The 22,031-nt window shown below is 43.2% G+C and overlaps 2 protein-coding genes across 3 annotated transcripts in view; one reads left to right on the plus strand and one right to left on the minus strand.

Moving 5' to 3' along the window:
* The window catches only part of cdk19 (cyclin-dependent kinase 19), a 37,866-nt gene extending 24,685 nt beyond the window's left edge, over window positions 1-13,181 (minus strand). The window contains exons 1-2 of one of the 2 annotated variants that reach the window (XM_047818918.1): window positions 12,666-13,181; window positions 9,248-9,323 (exon numbers count right to left, since the gene is read on the minus strand). In XM_047818918.1, the coding sequence (XP_047674874.1) occupies window positions 9,248-9,323; window positions 12,666-12,793 (204 nt within the window). In that variant the 5' untranslated portion in view covers window positions 12,794-13,181. The remainder of the gene's footprint in view (window positions 1-9,247; window positions 9,324-12,665) is intronic. The other variant, XM_047818917.1, reaches the window with a different exon arrangement.
* A 277-nt stretch (window positions 13,182-13,458) lies between these two features.
* amd1 (adenosylmethionine decarboxylase 1) lies at window positions 13,459-22,026 on the plus strand. The gene is made up of 9 exons (XM_027174153.2): window positions 13,459-13,789; window positions 17,857-17,943; window positions 18,223-18,349; window positions 18,463-18,565; window positions 18,657-18,699; window positions 18,809-18,953; window positions 19,247-19,339; window positions 19,438-19,593; window positions 19,946-22,026. Exons 1-9 carry the CDS (start codon window positions 13,680-13,682, stop codon window positions 20,087-20,089), a joined length of 1,008 nt encoding a protein of 335 aa, XP_027029954.1. The 5' UTR covers window positions 13,459-13,679; the 3' UTR covers window positions 20,090-22,026.
* Window positions 22,027-22,031: the final 5 nt, after the last annotated feature.

Below are 22,031 nucleotides of genomic sequence, written 5' to 3' on the forward strand. Positions count from 1 at the left end.
AGAGACAGACAGACAGAGAGAGAGAGAGAGAGAGAGAGACAGAGAGAGAGGGAGAGAGAGACAGAGAGAGAGAGAGAGAGACAGAGAGACAGACAGACAGACAGAGAGAGAGAGAGAGAGAGACAGAGAGAGAGAGAGAGAGAGAGAGAGAGAGAGAGAGAGAGACAGAGAGACAGACAGACAGACAGAGAGAGAGAGAGACAGAGAGAGAGGGAGAGAGAGGGAGACAGACAGACAGACAGAAAGAGAGAGAGAGGAAGAGAGAGAGAGTATTTTGTATTATTATTTTGTATTATGTAAAGTAAAAAAAGTTTAAAAACATCGATCACACACTAGACATAACTTAAGACATAAGACATAACTTAAGACATAACGTCATGACAACATGACATCAGTGATATAAAAACATATTTGATTTGAGTGCAAAATAAATTTGTATAAATAGCAGCATTTGTTATCTCTCTCACTATGAGGTCGAGTCTCCTCACAAAAATACAGCGGTACAGCCTGTGTAGGTAACATTATACTGTACACACACACACACACACACACACACACACACACACACACACACACGGTGTCGTTGTGCAGGTCAGTGAGAAACCGATATGATTGCGTTATATTGCATTATTCAGCATGTCCGTGGACTACAGCAAAAACACTGACCTCAGGCCACCTAATACACTCAAATGTGCATTTTTCACTAACTTTAACTAACTGCCTTAAAACGCACCTACACACACACACACACACACACACACACACACACACACACACACGGTAGTGGGTTAATATCTGGCTGTGAAGTTCTTTAATGCTAGTCCTTGATTTGCAAAAATGATAACAGTAAACATGGAAAATAAGATGGCTGCCGTCCCAGAGGTAATTTATTATGAGAAGGGTATGAGTCAGCTCAAAAATACACACACCACACACACACTTACACAAACACACCACACACACACACACACACACACACACACAGAATCAAAACAGACTCTTGGTTCTCACAGCACAGAAAAAGAAAACCAGCTTTTTACTGCTCAGATGTGATAAAACATCACTTTTAGTATTGTGGGAGATTAATGAGATTACAGGGATGTTAGAGTGATAAAGCATGGAGCGATTCGTCCAGGCAAAATATGTTAGAGAATACACTGAGCTGTTATAACAGGTAAGGTTAGTGTTCATTAACCTGTTATAACAGGTAAGGTGAGTGTTCCTTGAGCTGCTATAACAGGCAAGATTAGAGTTTACTGAGATCTTATAACAGGTAAGGTTAGTGTTCATTAAACTGTTATAACAGGTAAGGTGAGTGTTCATTGAGATGTTATAACAGGTAAGGTTAGAGTTTATTGAGATGTTATAACAGCTAAGATTAGAGTTTTTTGAGCTGTTATAACAGGTAAGGCTATAGTTTATTGAGCTGTCATAACAGGCAAGGTTAGAGTTCATTGAGCTGTTATAACAGGTCAGGTTAGAGTTCACTGGGCTGTTATAACAGGCAAGGTTAGAGTTCATTGAGCTGTTATAACAGGTCAGGTTAGAGTTTACTGAGATCTTATAACAGGTAAGGTTAGAGTTCATTGAGCTGTTATAACAGGTCAGGTTAGAGTTCACTGAGCTGTTATAACAGGCAAGGTTAGAGTTTATTGAGATGTTATAACAGCTAAGATTAGAGTTTATTGAGCTGTTATAACAGGTAAGATTAGATTTTACTGAGATCTTATAACAGGTAAGGTTAGTGTTCCTTGAGCTGCTATAACAGGTAAGGTAAGTGTTCATTGAGATATTATAACAGCTAAGATTAGAGTTTATTGAGCTGTTATAACAGGTAAGGCTATAGTTTATTGAGCTGCTATAACAGGTAAGAGTAGTGTTCATTGAGCTGTTATAACAGGTAAGGCTATAGTTTATTGAGCTGCTATAACAGGTAAGAGTAGTGTTCATTGAGCTGTTATAACAGGTAAGGCTATAGTTTATTGAGCTGTTATAACAGGTAAGATTAGTGTTCATTGAGCTGCTATAACAGTAAGGTTAGAGTTCATTGAGCTGTTATAACAGGTAAGATTAGTTTTCATTACACTGTTATAACAGTTAAGTAGTTTTAGATGTTCTCTTCATCACAGTTACAAAGTTCAGTACACGACACTTTCTCGGCTCATCCTGAAACTTTAGGTTGTTCATGATTTCAGGACATTTCATCAGCCAGGGTCAAGAGTAAAGAAAGAAACGTAGGAGGAAACAAAAATAAGGACGAAGGAATTCGGTGTCTTATCTCTGACTGAGTGTGATCTGGAGTCCCTCTCATGTTTAAGCATTAAGGGGACAATCAGGGCTATTTCTGTAATACTGCACGAGGAATAATAATTACAATCTAAAATAAACACACACAACACAAACCCCATGTGAACAATAAGGACATTCCTGACTGACATTTCAGAGTTATGGGCATCTGGTAAAAGTCAAGCTTGATTTTTGTTTTGAACAATTTGAGCATTGTGTCATTTTTTTTTTTTTTTTTAAATCCAGAAGGGAAAAAAAAATCGTGACAATAATGAATGAAGAATGAGACTGGAACACGGCGGACAAGACTGGACCAAACCGGACGTCTCCATGGTCGAAAAAGCATTGTTGAGCTTACTCTTTCACACACACACACACGCACACACACACACACACACACACACACACACACTCGCACTCACACTCACACACACACATTAAGCCGAAGATTACGGGTCTGCATGTTCTAATACAGAAGCTTCAATCATGCACGCACACATTAGCCTCTCGCTATGGAAACACAGGGTTTCAGATCTTCGCTTTACAAACACAACCAAACGGCGAAGGTTAGAGATAAAACCTGATCAAACTTTCACACTTCTACACACACACACACACACACACACACACACACACACACACACACACATACATACGACACACTAAAAACACTCCTCTATCTATTGTGACACTCAGCACGATTAAACCCTCTGACCCTAAAAACACACACACTTACACACATACTTACACACACACAGACACTTACACACAGACTTACACACACACACTTACACACACACTTACACACACACTTACACACAGAGATCCTATTAGTGTTGATGTGAACCAGACTTGTAAGGACCTGACATGTGAGATTATCTGCAGTACTGTAAAGAAGAAACCTTCCATCTCCATCTTCCTTCTGTGACACTTATAAAGGCAAGTACATGGGGTTTGTTTCTGCTGCTCCACAGCCGATGAAAACGCCTCTTGAGGACTTTTTAATCCGTTTATATGGCGTGTAGCTTGTAGGGTGACGTAGCAAACAGATCAATACACACAACTTATCGTAAAAATGCATCCCATGTAGTTTTGTGTGTGAAGTTTAATTCTTTAGCTTTGTGCCAGACCTAATGTAAGGTTAACCAACCCACACACACACACACACACACTCACCCCCCCCCCCCCCCACACACACACACACACACTAGCTGATGGATGCCGTATGAATAACGTCTGTCGGTGAACCCTGTGAAGTGTCACCGGTGACCATCTTGGACAACAAGAATCAGATTAATGACTGATAAAGCTATCAGATCATAAACAATATTTTATACATGATCGATTTAATAAAAGTGTATGCAATATGTCCAAAAGTATGTGCACCCATAACAGCCTACTTTCCACACTTTTTTCTGAAGCATACAACGGTGTAGAATTTACACTGTAGCTTTTAATCTAACGGGGGAATAAATCTGATTTACCTCCACACTGGTCATCACCTGACAGTTTGACAGACTGCTTATACTGTACGTGATTAATTATGTACTTGGAAAGGTGGGGACTGAACAAATCACGAAACACTTAAAGAATGAAGGTAACACCCGGATTCAAAACAAGGTACAATTGCGTCCTTAAAGAATTAATCCACGACTGGCACAAAAAACAACAACCTAACCCAGTGTGGCACAGCAGTGACAAATCTGTTCCACTCGCCTCCTGAGGAGATTAGGTAAGGAAAAAACACACCAACAACGTGACAAGCGCATGATACCAAAGCGATGAAGGACATCACGAGAACTTGGAAACAAATTATATATATATGATGTCCTTCTTTTCCTTCTTTCTTTCATGTAAGATAGAAAGAAAGAGAACTCACATAATGAAGAACACTTTATATTAAACACTCTTTGCAAAATCATCATGTTTTGTTATTTGTGTTATAACATTAGTGTTATCATTATATCATTAGTTTTATATCATTAGTGTTATTCGTGTTATAAGATTAGCTTTATATCATTAGTGTTATTTGTGTTATAACATTAGTGTTATCATTATATCATTAGTGTTATATCATTAGTGTTATTTGTGTTATATCATTAGTGTTATTTGTGTTATATCAGTTTTATATCATTAGTGTTATTTGTGTTATATCATTAGTGTTATCATTATTTCATTAGTGTTATATCTGTTAGGACTCAGCCCGGACTTTGGCCATGTGCGTTTTGTTTATGTTCCTCGTCACGTGTCTGCCCCGCCTTTGTCAGCTCCTCCCGTCCTCACACACCTGTTCCCATTGTCATTACCTTGTCTATTTAACTGTGCCGTGTTGCCTTGTGCACCGCGGAATCTACTGTTGTTTTGTCCTGTTGTCCTGTCTCTAGTCCGTGTCATGTTTCATGTCTTTTTGTTATTAAACCCCGTTTATTTGGCTATCCTGCATTTGGGTCCGTTTTATTCCTGTGTTCATGACACTATCATTAGTTTTATATCATTAGTTTTATTTGTGTTATTATTTTATTTTTTTTATCATTAGTGTTAGGTTTATATCGTGATTATTGTCATTAGTGTTATCAGACTTATGTCATTATACTTACACTTAAGGTTTATGTCATGTTAGTTATTAGGTTTATGTCATTAGTGTTACATCATTAGTGTTGTCAGGTTTATGTCATTAGTGTCATGCCATTACAGTTATTAGCTTTATGCCATTAGTGTTATTAGGTCTGTGTCATTATAGTTATTGGGATTATGTCATAAGTGCTACATCATTCCTGTTATTAGTGTTATTAATGTATTATTAGTGTTATTAGCATTACATTATCATAAGCAGTAGGCTTTGGTGTTTAAACAAAGGCGTGTGTTTCTTGTCGTCTTCATTATGAACCATTATGACGTGACCTCTGTGACCTCGATGAAGGGATGAGGCCATAAATGCATTCGGTGAGCTTAGATACTGAGCTCATCTTGCACACCCTGAGAGAATGACCTCCATACACTCTCACCCACTGGTTCAGTCCAGTTTCATCTACTGCAGGCATATGTGTGCGTGTGTGTGTGTGTGTGTGTGTGTGTGTGTGTGTGTGTGTGTGTGAGACACAGGGTGTACGTGCTGCCTCACCACCGAGCAATCGCACAATACTGATGGATTTTTTCTTTAGCATGTGTATCCTGTTTCTCCAAAACTTGGCAAAACCGACCCATATTTTTCTCTCCTACAGAACCGTAAACCTTCTCCTGGGCATAATGCATAAAAAAAATTTAAAAAAAAAGATACGAAAATGAAAGATTTTTTTTTTTGCATTAGAGTGTTACATAAGGTGAGTATGTGGGCAAGTCAGTACAGTGAGAGTACAGTAACTAAAGAGAATTAGAGATCAGGATCCTGGCACAAAGATGGCAGATTAAACTGTACATGCGATGAGAGTTGGGGTCAAAGTTCAAGCTTTAACCAGCTGCCCTTAATGCACATTACACACGAGAGAACACGTGCATGGTGTCTGAACACGAGACAAAAAGAAGGAAAGAAAGAAAGAAAGAAAGAAAGAAAGAAAGAAAGAAAGAAAGAAAGAAAGAAAGAAAGAAAAGGAGAGACAAAGAGTTAGAGAATGAGAGAGTTGATTATTCAGTAAAAAGGCCACATGGTCATCAGTAACGATCTGATTGCTGACGGTCACAGCTGATCTGTGCGAGTGCGCTGAAGGACGTTTGCGCGAAACGGTTATCCGCGCCGTCATCACGTACGCCGTTGTTTATGAATGATACCGCTATACACAGCAGGTGCTAACGAATGCTAACGTTGGAGGGAAATTCTTTTCCATCAGAAGAGACGAGGTTGATAAATGGTTTGTTTCTGAGCCACACACACACACACACACACACACACACACACGTGCAGCAGGTTGTACAGGAGTAAAAGGACTTATTGTTCAAGTCGTTCGCTTCTCTTTACTTCACAGCCTTTCCTAATTCTTACCCTCTGTGGCTGTAAAAAGTAAAGTAAAGTAAAAAGCTGGTATTTATCTCACGCCAGTGGCTTTTATTTTTATTAACCGCTTAAAGACTACGCTGTCATTTTACAATCATACACACGGTGTGTTTCTTCATCTAGTTAACTCTAATTACAGCTCGTAAAGCGGCGCTAGCCTACAGTGACGAATTCCTTCATGACCTATAAACATGATGCAACACCGCTGTCATGAGCCCCTGGTAAGTTCCCTGTGTGTTGTGTCAGTCTTACAGATTTAAGAGGAAGAAAAGGACACGTTTGAAAATGTCTGTGCGTCTTTAATTTAGAGCTTTACAAACTGCTGTTTGGTTTGTTTTCAACTCGTCAGACGATGCTGTTTGTAATATTTTATATTTCCGGGTGAACGACACTATGTAAAGTATTAAATCATTTTCTAAACAATATTGTGAGTAGTGTTTGTGAGGATTTTGCACACTTTGGGCTCCAACGTGCTTGATTAAGACGCATAGTCTAGGCCACAAGTACAACAGGCCACGCCTCCTTCATTGGGAATGACAGACACATAGGACAGGCCACGCCTCCTTCAGTGGGCATGAAAGACACATAGGACAGGCCACGCCTCCTTCAGTGGACATGACAGACACATAGGACAGACCACGCCTCCTTCAGTGGGCATGACAGATACATAGGACAGACCACGCCTCCTTCATTGGGAATGAAAGACACATAGGACAGGCCACGCCTCCTTCATTGGGAATGAAAGAGACATAGGACAGGCCACGCCTCCTTCATTGGGAATGAAAGACACATAGGACAGACCACACCTCCTTCAGTGGGCATGACAGACACATAGGACAGGCCACGCCTCCTTCATTGGGAATGACAGACACATAGGACAGGCCACGCCTCCTTCATTGGGAATGAAAGACACATAGGACAGGCCACACCTCCTTCAGTGGACATGACAGACACATAAGACAGGCTACGCCTCCTTCAGTGGACATGACAGATACATAAGACAGGCTACGCCTCCTTCTTCTTTTATTAGATCCTACTAATCGCTGATGTAATTGTATGTTTTTGTGTGTTTTATAGCAGTGTATCTGCTCCTTAAGGCATCATAGTCGAACAAACAGATAGCGGCAAACTAATTTGAATCAGTAACTGCAGTATTGTGGCTTGTGTAACTGGTATAACCTGTAGTTCATCACCTCACACTATTGTCTATTATGTTCCCAAAACTTACACTGCAGTGTTTTATTCCTTATAGAGTCACAAACAGTTATCAGTTCCCTCTCTCTGATGAATACACACTGTTCTTACTGACTGCACGCACAAGCATCTGTTATGGCTCCGCGAAATAAAGGCGCTTCGTGTTTTGACGAGTCGACGAAGGTCATTTGTGTTTTGACGGTGGCCAGGAAACGGGAGCTGATGCAGTACGGAACAGGTGCGTTGCTCTAATGAGGAAGAGCTGAGGTGAAGGTGTTGTTGGCAATCCGAAGTAATCCATAAGGACCTGCTTATAGTTAGCTCGAGGGCCTCCGGTGCGTCGTCACTAATGGGACCCGACTCGGCCGCAGCGAGAACAATATCTGTGTTTACAAACTAATCCAGGTGACGACAGACGATTCATGTCAAACCTCCTCACTTTTGCAAGACGCTAGGGTCGTAGGTATCATGCTGGCTTTTTAAATACCGGCACCTCAAACAGAACCACGCTGTCGAATGGGACGCGTGTGGCGCTGCGAGCTAAAAGAGACAGCGGCAGCCTTAAAACACCGGCTAAAAAGCAGGTAAACGTAGCGGACGCATTTTCCCACTGTGTCCCATATGATAAATAGGGGCCTCGATGGACAGATGTTACTGATGCTGTGGCGCGTTATATCGCTAAAGACATTCTGCCCATATACACAGTTGAAAAGCCTGGATTTATTCATATGCTCAAAATAATCGTCCTCCGACATGAAAGGATTTTTAAGAAGTTGCTCAAAAAATCTATTGTATAGTCTCTGGTGTATTATTCGATTTCTTTTATTATTCGAATTTTGTCTCAAAAAAATCAGAGATTCGATTTATATTTATAGGACATAACTCGAGCCAATAAAATTGTGATATTATCAGAACATCACGTGATTACGCGTGATCGCTGTTCGGCCTGATTACATAAGCCGGAGTGTGCGGTCGACATGTTATGGCTCGACAAAGTTTGTTTGGAAGGTTCAGATCCGTTTAGACGAGTCGAGCGAAGGTCAGTCGTGTTTTGTCAGTGGACAGAAGACCCGGACCGGCCCCGGATCGTCGCTCTCGTCACACAGCTCTAATGAGGAAGCACTAGGTGTTGATGAGCTTCTGAAGTAAGCTTGATGTTTACACACCTCTGGTAACTAGGTAATGATGGAGCCATGGATGTCATTGAGTCGGGTTAGCAAAGAACACCAAAACAAACCTGTCTGCAACGTATATATATATATAAAATGTTGTTCATCAGCATGCCTTAAAATTATTAGATCATCCCTGAACGTTATCAGATTTTTTTTTGACTCGGTCCATCCAGGGGAAATGAAATTGCATTTGAATTAAATATGTAAATACCGTCAAGTTTTAAGAAAATGAAATTGTAAAACTGAAATAAACATAAAGCTGAATGTAAAGGTCTATGATTTATATTGTGGGTTTTGATACACGTTTTTATAAAGCCGCTTTGCGACAAAGTGCATCGCTAAAAGTGAGATGAACTGTAACTTAGAGCGATTAAAATATGCAAACGCAGACCGGGCGACGGGGAGATGATCGTGATCGTTAGTATCGTGACGTTTTGTGTTTACTAAACCCTCTGAATCTCTGGAGCATCTGCTAAGAAGACGAGATTCCGCCAGGGCCTTTACTCCGGTAAAGCAACATGTGAGGGGAAACACGTGAGGGCTCTGAGAAGAACCTTTAGATGGTTTTGTGGTGTTTGTGCTGGTGAGGTTGAGGTGTTGGACTCACCGCGATCTCTCTGCAAGCAGACATGGAGATGCCGGTGCCTTCGATCTGTTTGAGAGCGTACTCCTTCTCGTCCTTCCTGCACACACGGCAAACACACACCGCTTTACTCTAACAGCAAACACACACACCGCTTTACTCTAACACCAAACACACACAAACCGCTTTACTCTAACAGCAAACACACACACCGCTTTACTCTAACACCAAACACACACAAACCGCTTTACTCTAACAGCAAACACACACACCGCTTTACTCTAACACCAAACACACACAAACCGCTTTACTCTAACAGCAAACACACACACACTCTCATTCACTCACACACTACGGAAAATTTTCCAGAGATGCCAATCAACCTACCATGCATGTCTTTGGACCGGGGGAGGAAACCGGAGTACCCGGAGGAAACCCCCAAAGCACGGGGAGAACATGCAAACTCCACACACACTTCATTACCGTTAGCTAGTCAGTATGAAAGAGTTCTCGCCCACAGACTACAGATTTTATTATTATTATGAATGAAAATTGACCGGCTCATTGAGAGGTGTGCTATGACTTTTATAAGCGATCCGAGTACCGGTACTTCCGGTACCGGGTCTCAAAATGGCCTTTTTTCCCCATAGACTCCCATTATAAACTTTGGAGGTTTATAACTCGACAAGCTTTCAACTATCTACACAAACTCTGCCAGCTCCTTTAGGGTGACACTCTGAACAAAGGTTTATATTAGTGTACCGACTGGCTTTCCGGTTGTGCGACAGCCCCGCCCCCAAAATATGTAAAATCAAAAAACTTTTTACAACATGGACATGTGACATATCAAAACACTCAGAACAATGAGGGGAACTTCCTCATGTGTAATCTGATGAAGTCACGTGACGTCACGTGATTTCGCGTGAAAATAAAAAAATTTGCACAACATGGACATGTGACATATCAAAACACTCATCACAATGAGAGGAACTGCCTCACGTGTATTCTGGTGATGTCACATGATGTCATGTGATGTCACGTGAAAATCTAAATTTAGCACAACACGGATGTGACATATCAAAACACTCAGCACGATGAGGGGAACTTGCCACGTGCAAGCACCATTCACATTTTCTTCAGGAAATGTACGTTCTAGTTATTACTACTATTCAAGTAATACTACACACATCACTTTGAGCTAACCTTAATTTTGTTTGGTTTTGTAAAAAAAAATCATGATTTTAAGATTTAAATTTTTTTTTAAATGTTTAATTAGACAATGTTTTTATTAAGGTGATTGGACAACGTCTTATTCCTTTCATCGGACGATCGTTAACGTGCACTTGAGCTTCACTCGTCTGATCTCTCGGTGGCTATCGAGGATAATTTGCATCAGCGAAAGCATCTCGTCTGCGAATTGTTTTCTACTTTGCATTAGACATCATTTCCACAATTGTTACCTCATAAATCTCTCTGTAACATCGTGCCTACACTGTATCAGTACTCCATATCAGGGATCAAGGGGTTTAGCTGGAGCCGTGAAATATCAGTAATAACCAGACCGTTATTGACATAATATCAGACAGAATCACAACCTACTGTAGGTGTATCTTTAGCTTTTAGGCCTCGGCACGGTGTTTGGTTTAGATTAGACTCTCTGGAGACGAGTTGTTCCCAAACACCTGACATCCTCTGAAAAAACTCTCCCAGAGCCACGATGGACAAGGATACAATGACTATGAACACACTGGTGGTAAGGAGCAGACAAAAACAGGAAAAATGTGCGAGGTTAAAACGCGAGGTTGGCGTTTTCCCGCTTATTTTCCACACAGCAAAACAAAACGACTGATTTCCTGAGAAGCCAGAAAGTGCACCTGATGTACAGAATTCAAAGCGACCGGCAAATCGACGGATTTATTATAATCGGCGTTATAATATTATAATAACATTAGCATTAGCATTACAGTAACGGCAACAGCGTTAATAATAGAGTAGCGACGGTTTCGGACGTTTGTTCCAGCGTGTATTCTTACTGACATGCCGCACACTCCCGCTCGTTATTATGACCATGACGTGGCGTTTGTGCTTTCGAATCGTTTATATATGTACGATCCTACTCACATGACTCGGGGTTGTAGTATTAGCGATAGTAATATGAGCGGTAGAGGTTAGCGGTGTCAGTAGTAAGTTGAGTAACAGATGGAGTAACAGGTGGTAAAGGTAATAATACCGTGGTAACGGTAATAAAAGTATCGTATGGTATCGTATTGTGTCGCCGTGGCTAAATATCCAAGTTGTGTCAGCCTGAGGTAAGTGTCTCGCGCACCGACCTCGAGAGCTCCGTAAACAGATCTGTCTGGATGACGTCATTTCTGCTGGAGGCACTTTAGCCTTGCTGGCGTGAGAAGGTTTTATCTGTCTGTCAATCAGCCAACCGGACGATGACAGAAACACTTGAATCGGTCGACCCGTGACAAGCAAAACCAGAAGGAATGTGGAATATTTTTGTGCTGTTAGAAGTTTGACACACACACTCACACACACACACACTCTCACACACACACACTCTCTCACACACACTCTCTCTCTCTCTCACATGCTCTCTCTCTCACACACACATACACACACACACACTCTCTCTCACACACACACACACACACTCTCTCTCACACATACGCACACACTCTCTCTCACACACTCTCTCTCTCTCTCTCTCTCTCTCTCTCTCTCTCTCACATGCTCTCTCTCTCACACACACATACACACACACAAGCTCTCTCTCACACACACACACACACTCTCTCTCACACATACGCACACACTCTCTCTCACACACTCTCTCACACACACACTCTCTCTCTCTCTCACATGCTCTCTCTCTCTCACACACACATACACACACACACACACAAGCTCTCTCTCACACACACATACACACTCTCTCTCTCTCTCACACACATACACACACACACTCTCTCTCACACACACTCTCTCTCACACACATATGCACACACACTCTCTCTCTCTCACACACACATACACACACTCTCTCTCACACATAGACACACACTCTCTCTCTCACACACACATACACACACACACACTCTCTCTCTCTCACACACACATACACACACACACCCTCTCTCTCACACACACATACACACACACACACACTCTCTCTCTCTCACACACATACACACACACACTCTCTCTCTCACACACATACACACACACGCTCTCTCTCTCTAACACACATACACACACTCTCTCTCTCTCTCTCACACACACACACACACTCTCTCTCTCTTTCTCTCTCTCTCTCAGACACACACACACAACCCCCCCCCCTACCAACAAACATACACACATACACACATCAGCTTGACTGCACTGATATACATGATGTGTGTGTGTTATTTCTTCTCTCCCTCCTTGTCCTTACCCATCCTTGCGCTTGGCTTTATAAACATGCCCGTAGGTCCCACGACCCACTTTGCACCCTTCATATTCGAACAGATCCTCCACTCTCTCCCTTTCGGCCGCCAGCTTCGTTTTGAAGTCGTAATCCATGTTTGTTTAACCCATAAATATTCCCTTAATTGACACTTCAGCGTGATATTAATTATGAAACGCATTAATTAAATAATCGGACCGTTGTTATTTTTCCCCCCACCATTTCCTTGTTTGGGACGTTTGGTCCGATCCGCTCAACGTTCACTGGCTCGTTGACGTGTTTTCATTTCAGCGCGTTGCATTGTGGGTAACTGTAGTTCTCTAAGCGCGAGCCTGCGTCCGCTCGCGTGACGGCGCTGCGCCACAAAAACTACAAATCCTCACGTCGCTGCCTCGCGCACAGCGTCTTCGCGTACAATCACACACAGGCTAAAAAATACATCATATTAACGTTATTACTAACATCGCCTGTCTTTATTCTTTACTGTTTATCTAAAGTAAATCATGTGTTTTGTATTTTGATATGCAAAACTAAACCGTTCATCCTCTGGACGTATTACGCAACGGTTTTTTTAATTTTTTTGACAGCTGATTGACAGCTGAGAAAGCCAATCGGAAATTAAAACGAGGCTGGACGTCTTTTATGATTGGTGCGTGCACCGATCAAAGACGCGCGGTCTCGTTCATCAGCCTATAGGAAAGAAGAAAGGGCGGGTGTTCGATCGTGATTGGTCTAAGACGAACGTGACGCTCGTACGTGAGGCATAAAAGGCTGTCGCAGCGAGGAAACGGTGCTTTACACAGTATGGCCGGCGACATTAGCTAGCACTCGCTCACGGTTATTCTCTGTAAAAGGGGAAAAGTCGGTGAAAAGACGATTTAAAAAAAAGAAACCATCTACACAGAAGAAACAGCAGCAGGACCCAAGACTGAGCTTTTACCATCTGTAGCTTGATTGTGGTTTGGAGCTGAATTTAGATTTCTGTCTGTTTGTTGTGTCACGATGGAAGAAAACGGTGCGCATTTCTTCGAGGGGACCGAGAAGCTGCTGGAGGTCTGGTTCTCCCGTGAGGACGACAGTAAAGGTACCCGGGACCTCCGAAGCATCCCGAGGTGAGTAAAATGTCCGTTACCGACGTGTCCGTGTCCCGAACGTCACGTCGCTCACTGACGAGGGCACTAGATAGTTTGCACGCGCACGCGCCCTCCGCCGCTGTGCAGTGCGCGTGTGTAGGGAGCAGCGCGAGGTTTGACACGCGGCCTGTTTGTCTTTAACGGATGCATTGTTTTTTGTTTTTGTTGTTTTTCCCCCTTGTCTGTAAAAATGTGCGCGTTAAAGTGGTCGTGAGCAGCGCGTTATGTAGGGATTTGTTGTTTGTTCTGTGTTAAAGTGTGTTTGTGAGCCCAATAACACGTGAGGGGTGACATGTTTGTTCAGGAGCTCTCACACACACCCTCCCCCTCTTAGTCATTCATTTATGGCGTAGCAACAAGAAGCATGGCTTTAATCCACAGCTCAGCTTTAACTGGGGCTTAGTGACGGTGCAGGGAAACTTGTGTGATCAAGTCTCTTACAAACCCCACAATCTAACCAGTGGTCTCTCTTTCTGTCTGTCTCTCTTTATCTGTGTGCAAAGGCAGATCTTTATTTGTCTGTCTCTCTCTTTCTCTGTGGCTCTGTGTGTCTCTCTCTCTCTCTTTCTCTGTGGCCCTGTGTGTCTCTCTTTCTGTGGCTCTGTTTGTGTGGCTCTGTGTGTCTCTCTCTTTCTCTGTGGCCCTGTGTGTCTCTCTTTCTGTGGCTCTGTTTGTGTGGCTCTCTGTGGCTCTGTGTGTCTCTCTCTTTCTCTGTGGCCCTGTGTGTCTCTCTTTCTGTGGCTCTGTTTGTGTGTCTCTCTGTGTCTCTCTTTCTCTGTGGCTCTGTGTGTCTCTCTCTTTATCTGTCTGTGTCTCTCCCTTTATCTGTCTCTCTCGCCCCCTGAATCACTGCAGCACTGTTAGACTGGGTATTAACAGATAGTCAGTGGTTTTGTGTAACTGACGTTAATAACGTGGCGCGTGTTAGCCAGCGATTTTAGCACGCAACGCGACGTAATAACGTGCGATTTGAATAAAGCATTAGTTACGTCACCCCCGAATTAACTCCACTCCAATACGGGATGGTTTGTTTACGCGGATAATTTGCATATTTAAATAGCGCTGGACGGTGGTTTGGGTTGATTTGTTGTGTTTTTGCGCGTGTCTGTTGCTGTCTCGTGAGGATCCGAACACGTGACGTCCAGCGTTCGAGAATGCGCGGCCCTGTTCGGTCACACGCGCACGATTTACGACACACTGCAATGCAGCGCGTGCACGTGTTTTAGAGACTGTGTACGAGCGAGAGAGAGTGTGTGTGGCTGCTCAAAACCCCCTGTAAGTAGATGCACTTGTTAAAATGGAGGCTAATGAGTGCATGCGGTGCACGTTGCACGTTCATGACGTAATTTCTTGAATATTCCAAACGTCATGTTTAACGTATGGTCACGCAGCACGTGGGTTTCAGGGGAAAACGAATCGATCACGAGACTGAGGATGTTTTTGTACAATGCCACCAGGATCCCAAATTTAGACGGGATTCGTATTTTAATGAGGTTTTGCACGAGTGTTGTAAATCACACGTGTCTGGGGAAACTGACTGGTGCTTTAAGGCTGATTTCTATAGGTGCAGAAGCAGCGTGTCTATAATGTTTACACGTGACTCTCCCAGCTAAGACGCTCTCACATCACGTACACGTATACTGGTCTAGATCTTGTCAGGAAGGCACCAAGGCGGAATATCAGGATGTTTTCTCATCCGATAATGTCATGCAAAATATTTCACCAGAAGTCAGAGGTTCCACAGCTAATGGTTCGGTTTAACAACGGCTTTATTGCTGGAGTTCCGTTTTAATCTCCTGTTGTAATGGAGGTTAAATGCTGCGGTATAAGAATAATAAAACACTGAGACGTGTTGTAGTGGTTAGTAACTCGTCAGGCGGGTGGACGTTAGTGTGCGACGGTTAAAGATCATTCCACATGCTTAATTTAGCTTCTGCATTGTGAAAGCGAAGCTCCCGGCCTTGACTGGCGCTCGGGATCATGTTCTGCACATGTAACCACTGTGGCATGGTTCCTCTAAGACCCGAGGAAGCTCGTGTGGAGGTTTGATTCAGTTGAATGGACCGAGCTGCTGTCATGCGGACCTCAGTGGGTCACACAGTGCGGAGGAAAACTGAACACAACACTCACTGATTGTTGCCCCACAGATTTATTATTATTATTTTCCCTCTCATGATCTGTCTGTTCATTAATCCCAGGAAGACCTGTTTCTTGGCTTGGAACCCGATAACTGTGGCTACAGCATCCTAGGAGGTCAGCGTGAATGACGAACGGTGTTCGCTTACAGTTAGGAAGGATTAAAGCTTCGAGGTACCGCGAAGCGGATCACCGGTGCTGGAGCTCGGCCAATGGCCAAATAAGTCCACAAGGGCATCTGATTCACAAATCTACACCCTGCCCCTGTGTGAGAGCGGAACCTCGTCACCTCTCGGAACAACGAGTCGGGACGCCGTGTTCGAACGCTTAAATACCTTAACGGCTTACACCCTTTTAACACTAACGCTTTTATCGTTAACCTCCGTGGGGGGGTAATGGAAGCTGTGGGGAAAACGAACCGGCGTATTTTATTTTTGTTTATCCTCGAGTTTGTACGAGACGAACTCTAACACTTCCCACACTGAGAGCGCAGGCAGCTTACAAACCCAAATGATTTGTTTGAATAAAGATTTTAATATTTAAACTTGACTTGGGTCACGATGCAGGTGTTTCTGCCACTCTTGCTTTCAGTTCAGGAAATGTTTTAATAATAATAATAATAATAATAATAATAATCGCCCTACATGGAACGCTTTAAAGTTTTTGACTTCGTTCTCAGACGTTGTTGCATCTTAAATTTTTATTTATTTTTTCCCCCCAAGAGAGAAGTTAGCTGTCCTGATGGGAAATTCCACTAACTCAAAATGCTCTTTTTAGAATCCCTGGAGTTTATAAATGGTTTATTATGCGTTTATAACCAGGTTGATGTTGTCCGAGTTCAGTAAGGAATAATGAAGTCTAAACAACAGGAATAAAATGTTTTGTTAGCAGGCCTTTAGAGATGTGGCAGTTTCAGGCATGTCTAAACATGCAGAGAAAGAAATACACTTTAATTCCAGTGAGATTTTAATCTAGCGCACTGGTTTTTGCGTGATAATGACACACGCTTTATCAACAAGCTCTGGAAGGTGTGTCTGGGGTTGCGTGAGCTGATCATGTTACACAATTTAGCTGAAATTAAGGTTTTGTTTCTGGATGTGTGAGGTGTCTGTCCATGGCTTTGCATTGTCCTTCAACGCTTTAAGCCATTTCACACACCCACACTCGTCTGCTAAAGCCATCATCCGTCCTGAAATAGCCTTGGGGCAGTTGTACAGGAGCAGGTGAGGTGGGGGTTGAGTTGCAGAGTCTTAAAATACCCCTAATGACCGCAAGGCACTTCTAAGAACCCAGACGGTTAAAGTTGATGTTCTGCTTTGGCATGTTAAGTTGTATTTAGTCATGATTCGTTAATTAAATATTCGCTATTGCGGCAAACGGATGGCTCGCGTACGAACCCCGCGGTACAGCATCAGTCATTCACACGCCTCAGCCTGGCGCGTCCGATATCGTCCAAACAGCACCTGAGACGATGAGACGCTGATGCAAGTTTTTGGCATGAAGGTGCGTGGAATGAAAATAGAAATAACGTCCTTGTGTCTCAGGGCAGGTTAAATTTATGGCTGTAATGGAGCTATTTAAATATTTGGCTATAAAGGACTGGATTTTCCCAGAATGTTTTGCTAAAAAAACAAGCTAGTTCCTCTGCTGAGCCTCCCATTTTCTGTGTGTCTCTCTCCAATAAACTGCTCCACATCACCGTTCACATGTTTCTCCTGGTTAAACACGCACACAATAAACAGGGTACCGTGGTGCGTCTGCCGTCAGCTGTTACTATAGAAACCGTAACGCATCAGAACAAACGTTATTATAAACCCGTACCGCGGTCGGATCGTCACAGCCATGGAAGAAGCTGAGCGAGATTTGTGTCGATGTTCTTAAGGGTTAAAACGCCATGTTGTGTGTTTCAGGTTTGAGTGGGACAAACTTCTGGAGAATGTGCATTGTTTAATCATAAGTGTGACAAAGACTGACAAGCAGGAAGCTTATATACTCAGGTAAGAGTCTGTCCCCCTCTGGCTGTCTGTCCCCCTCTGGCTGTCTGTCCCCTCATTGACTTTCTCACACACACTCGCGTGACTCGCACATCCTCACTGAGAGGAAACAAAGCTCAGCTCTCTGAATAATTAAAGGAGCTTTAATAATAAATGAGAAGGAAAAGAAAATCAGTCGGTAAAATTGAGAACAAAACCCCATTCCTGCTGATGTCCTTCTCTCCTCCTTTTACTGTTTAATCCTTTTTATTATTATGAAATGACTGTGTGTTCGTCCTGCAGCGAGAGTAGCATGTTTGTCTCCAAGAGACGTTTCATTTTGAAGACATGTGGAACCACCCTCTTACTGCAAGCGCTGGTGCCCCTGCTGCAGCTGGCGCGCGAGTACTGCGGCTTTGATGCCATCGAGGTGAGATCACCGTCCACTGAGTAAAGATCCTGTCATCTTCTGGCCATGATGATCTGTATATAGTGTTTAATATGCTGCGGGTTTTGTTTTTTTTTCTTTCCTGTATCACACAGAACTTCTTTTACTCCCGTAAGAACTTTATGAAGCCCGCCCATCAGGAGTTCCCCCACCGCAACTTTGAGGAGGAAGTGGGATTTCTCAGCCAGATCTTCCCAAGTATGCTTCGCCACCATATCTGCACCACCAGCTGAATTTTCTGCTGACGTCGTAAGGATTTTGTAGTGAATTAATCTGTTTGTGTCCACAGATGGAGCAGCGTACTGTATGGGACGTCTGAACTCCGACTGCTGGTACGTTATTTCCGCGTAACCCTCCGCACGTCGCCGTCGTTCGCGCTCGCTGTACGGGGTGGTTTTTTTTTTTTTGTGAACGTCTCTTTTCTTTTCTGCTTCTCCTCAGGTACTTGTTTACTCTGGAGCTGCCGGAGTACTGGGAGAACAAGCAGGCGGACCAGACGCTGGAGGTTCTGATGAGCGATCTCGAACCAGCCGTGATGGACCAGTTCTACATGAAAGATGGTGTTTCCGCTAATGATGTCACTCGTGTACGTGGTGGTGGCGGTTTTTCTTTTCTCCCCCCTCCTTTCTGTTTAACACCGGGTGAAGTATTATAAGAGGAAACCTAACACCTTTTAATGCTCAGTGTCAGATCTGGGGGTTGTTAATTGCTCTTATTCTTATTACATTAATAATGCTGGGATCTTGCATGGGGATGCGAGTCATGACGCGAATAAACAAACCCGTGTCCCAGATCATGTAGCGATGAGACGAACTTGATATGAAGTGTGATGTGTAAACGTCGTTCAGCTAAGAATCATGTTCATGTTTGGCTGCACAGATGAGTGGAATTCGTGACCTGATTCCAGGTTCTGTGATCGACGCCACAATGTTCAACCCTTGTGGATACTCCATGAATGGAATGAAAACGGATGTACGTACAGTATTTAAACCGCATTAACGAGCGCCAAAGTGTCACCTGTCACCGAGCACGGTTTGTGACGTTTCACCTTTCTCTTTACCGACGAACAGGGAACTTACTGGACGATCCACATCACCCCTGAGCCAGAGTTCTCGTACGTTAGTTTCGAAACCAACCTCTCCCAGACGTCCTACGACGATCTCGTCCGGAGAGTCGTGGACGTCTTCAAGCCAGGAAAATTTGTGACTACGCTTTTTGTTAATCAGGTGAGTGTACCTGAGGAGACGGTGTGTGGGGTGGGGGGCTGTGTTTAGAGTCGAGATGCTGATTTCTGCTAACGAGCTTATTGTTCATAACATTTCTGTAGCTGCTGGAGTAGAAACTGTGCCATAATTATTAATATACCAGCAGGATGATGCAGAAACAAACTATGTATATAACTTGCACTTGGCTCTATTAGGGTATTGCATGTCTGCTCATTTGCTAACTCCCTCTCTCTCTCTGTGTCTCCCCCTCTCTCTCTCTGTGTCTCCCTCTCTCTCTCTCTCTATCTCTCTCTGTCCCTCTCTGTGTCCCTCTCTCTCTGTGTGTGTGTGTGTGTGTCTCTCTCTCACACAGAGCTCCAAGTGTCGCAGCGTGTTCTCATCTGCACAGAAACTCGACGGCTACAGGCGCATGGATCGCCAGCTGGCCCACTTCAACGACTACAACTTCGTCTTTACCAGTTACGCTAAGAAGCCGCAGCAGAGCCAGCAGAGCTAAAAGATGAGGAAGCGCAGAAAGAAAGAGAAAGTGGGCGGAGACTCAAAGCTCTGCTGCCGCCACTCGGAGTTTCGTTACCGTCACCGTATCGCAAGTTTTTCCTGTAAATGTCCTCGTACCCGATCCGTAGATATGTTGCATGAAAGCTCTCGTCGTGTCCGCGTAGATATTCTAGCTCACTCTTGCTGTGATCTTGAAGTGCATGTAGAGTTGAGGAGCCTCCCCTTCCTGCAGGTGTCCCCCCTCATCCTCCACAGACAGGGTTTCCGAGCCCATTAAGCAGGGACCCTGGCATGCTCAGATCCAGATTTTGAAACGTAGCACTAAGAGAAACTTTTTAAATTAAATTTATAAATATAAAATCTAATAAAGAAATATATATTAAAAAAAAACCCTCACGATGCCTTTCCACTAACCAAGTGCGCAATCAAACGGGCCTTTCCTGTTAACGTCTACAATAAAATTTGCACTTTATGATGAGCACCAAGAGCACCAAAGCGTTTTGTTTAAGCACTAATGTAGGAGAAGAAAGTAAACACACACTTTGGCACCTTTTTTGTCACTCAAGGCTTTTTATTGTTTTTATTATTCCACTCCTGTGAACAGGGGGGAAAAGTCAGTGAATGTAGGAGGGCTGTGAATGTAGCTGCGTGCAGGAGGAGCTGTTCCACATGTGTGTTTGAATACCGTAAATAGCTGCTCTTATTTTATTTTTTTTTTTCCCCCCTCATGTTCAGGACCCCTCAGGGTCGGCCAGCACGCTCCCTGTTCTCCAGCAAAGCTCTCTTTTTGCTCCCTGTTCCCCTAAACAATACCCCACCTGCATGGATCTGAGCATGTCAGGGTTCTTTCTCCTAAATCATTCCACATCAACTTTTTTTTATTATTAATTCTCTTCAGCACCACTTTTTTTTTTTTAAGACATGGGTCCTAATGGTTTCAACTCCGTGCTGAATGGTAACAGTGCTGTATACGAGCACTGATCCTTGTGTCCACTACCTCCTTTTTCTTTTCCCTTCTTTGAGACTCTCTCACTCTCTCGAATAAAAGACTTCCCTTTTTGTGATCGATGGAGGTGAAATTTTATAATAAGTTTATTTAGAAACAAAACCACTTTAAACCCAGAAGAGACCGGCTTAAAACGGTTCACGCCTACAAACCACGCTGACGCTCGCTACTGTAATCCCTTTAGGGTGACTGACTGAACGATGGAGGATTATTTCCCTGTTTGTCACGTCGGCGAACTTCACGAAGCCTCTCCAGCCAGAGAGAGCGTGAACGTCTTTGTACTGAACAGGGAATCGAGACGTCCTCCAAAAACGAGAGCTGCAGCTTTTACTGAAAAGGTCCTCTTCTGGGTTTAACGCCTTACTGTTTAGTCACGTTTAAATAAAATCAGCGTTGCACTACAAACGTTTTGTGACATCTCTGAAGATCGCTGACGTCTTCCTGCAGCATCTCCGTCGAACTCATCAGGGAAATGTTTTAAATTAATATATTCCACATGGACCATTTTCATAACAGGATGTCATTTTGAGAGAGAGTCAAATTCTGGATAAATATTTTTCTAAACTCCCTCCAGTATAATTTGGGACATTCCCATTTAAAAAATTTTTTTTTTTAAATATATACATGTGGACCAATTTTTTTTTTTTTTTTTTTTGCCCACTTCTACCCCCCCCATGTGGGTGATGTGACCTCCTCCCCCCCAAATGACTATAGCAGTAAATATGTAGACCAGGTTGCTTCCATCAGCCTTCGTCCACCCCGTGAGGACAGACGGAGGCTGACACGTGACTGCTCTGCTCTGGATGTTGAGGGGGAAAAGGGAAACACTGCTATTCTGATTCTCTTGCTATTTCCTTGGTTGATCAAGATGTGCTAAATATCTGTACTGAGCTTGATGCGTTAAATACCGATTAAATAAACTTCAGCCACTTGC

Source organism: Tachysurus fulvidraco, chromosome 9 (assembly GCF_022655615.1).
Source record: "Tachysurus fulvidraco isolate hzauxx_2018 chromosome 9, HZAU_PFXX_2.0, whole genome shotgun sequence".
In the NCBI taxonomy this organism is placed as follows: domain Eukaryota; kingdom Metazoa; phylum Chordata; class Actinopteri; order Siluriformes; family Bagridae; genus Tachysurus; species Tachysurus fulvidraco.

Excerpts from the sequence above, each read along its gene's own strand:
- amd1 (XM_027174153.2), top strand. The coding sequence starts at position 13,680 with ATGGAAGAAAACGGTGCGCATTTCTTCGAGGGGACCGAGAAGCTGCTG. Across the intron at positions 17,944-18,222 it reads CAGGAAGCTTATATACTCAG|CGAGAGTAGCATGTTTGTCT; the intron begins GTAAGAGTCTGT and ends TTCGTCCTGCAG. Across the intron at positions 18,700-18,808 it reads CGTCTGAACTCCGACTGCTG|GTACTTGTTTACTCTGGAGC; the intron begins GTACGTTATTTC and ends GCTTCTCCTCAG.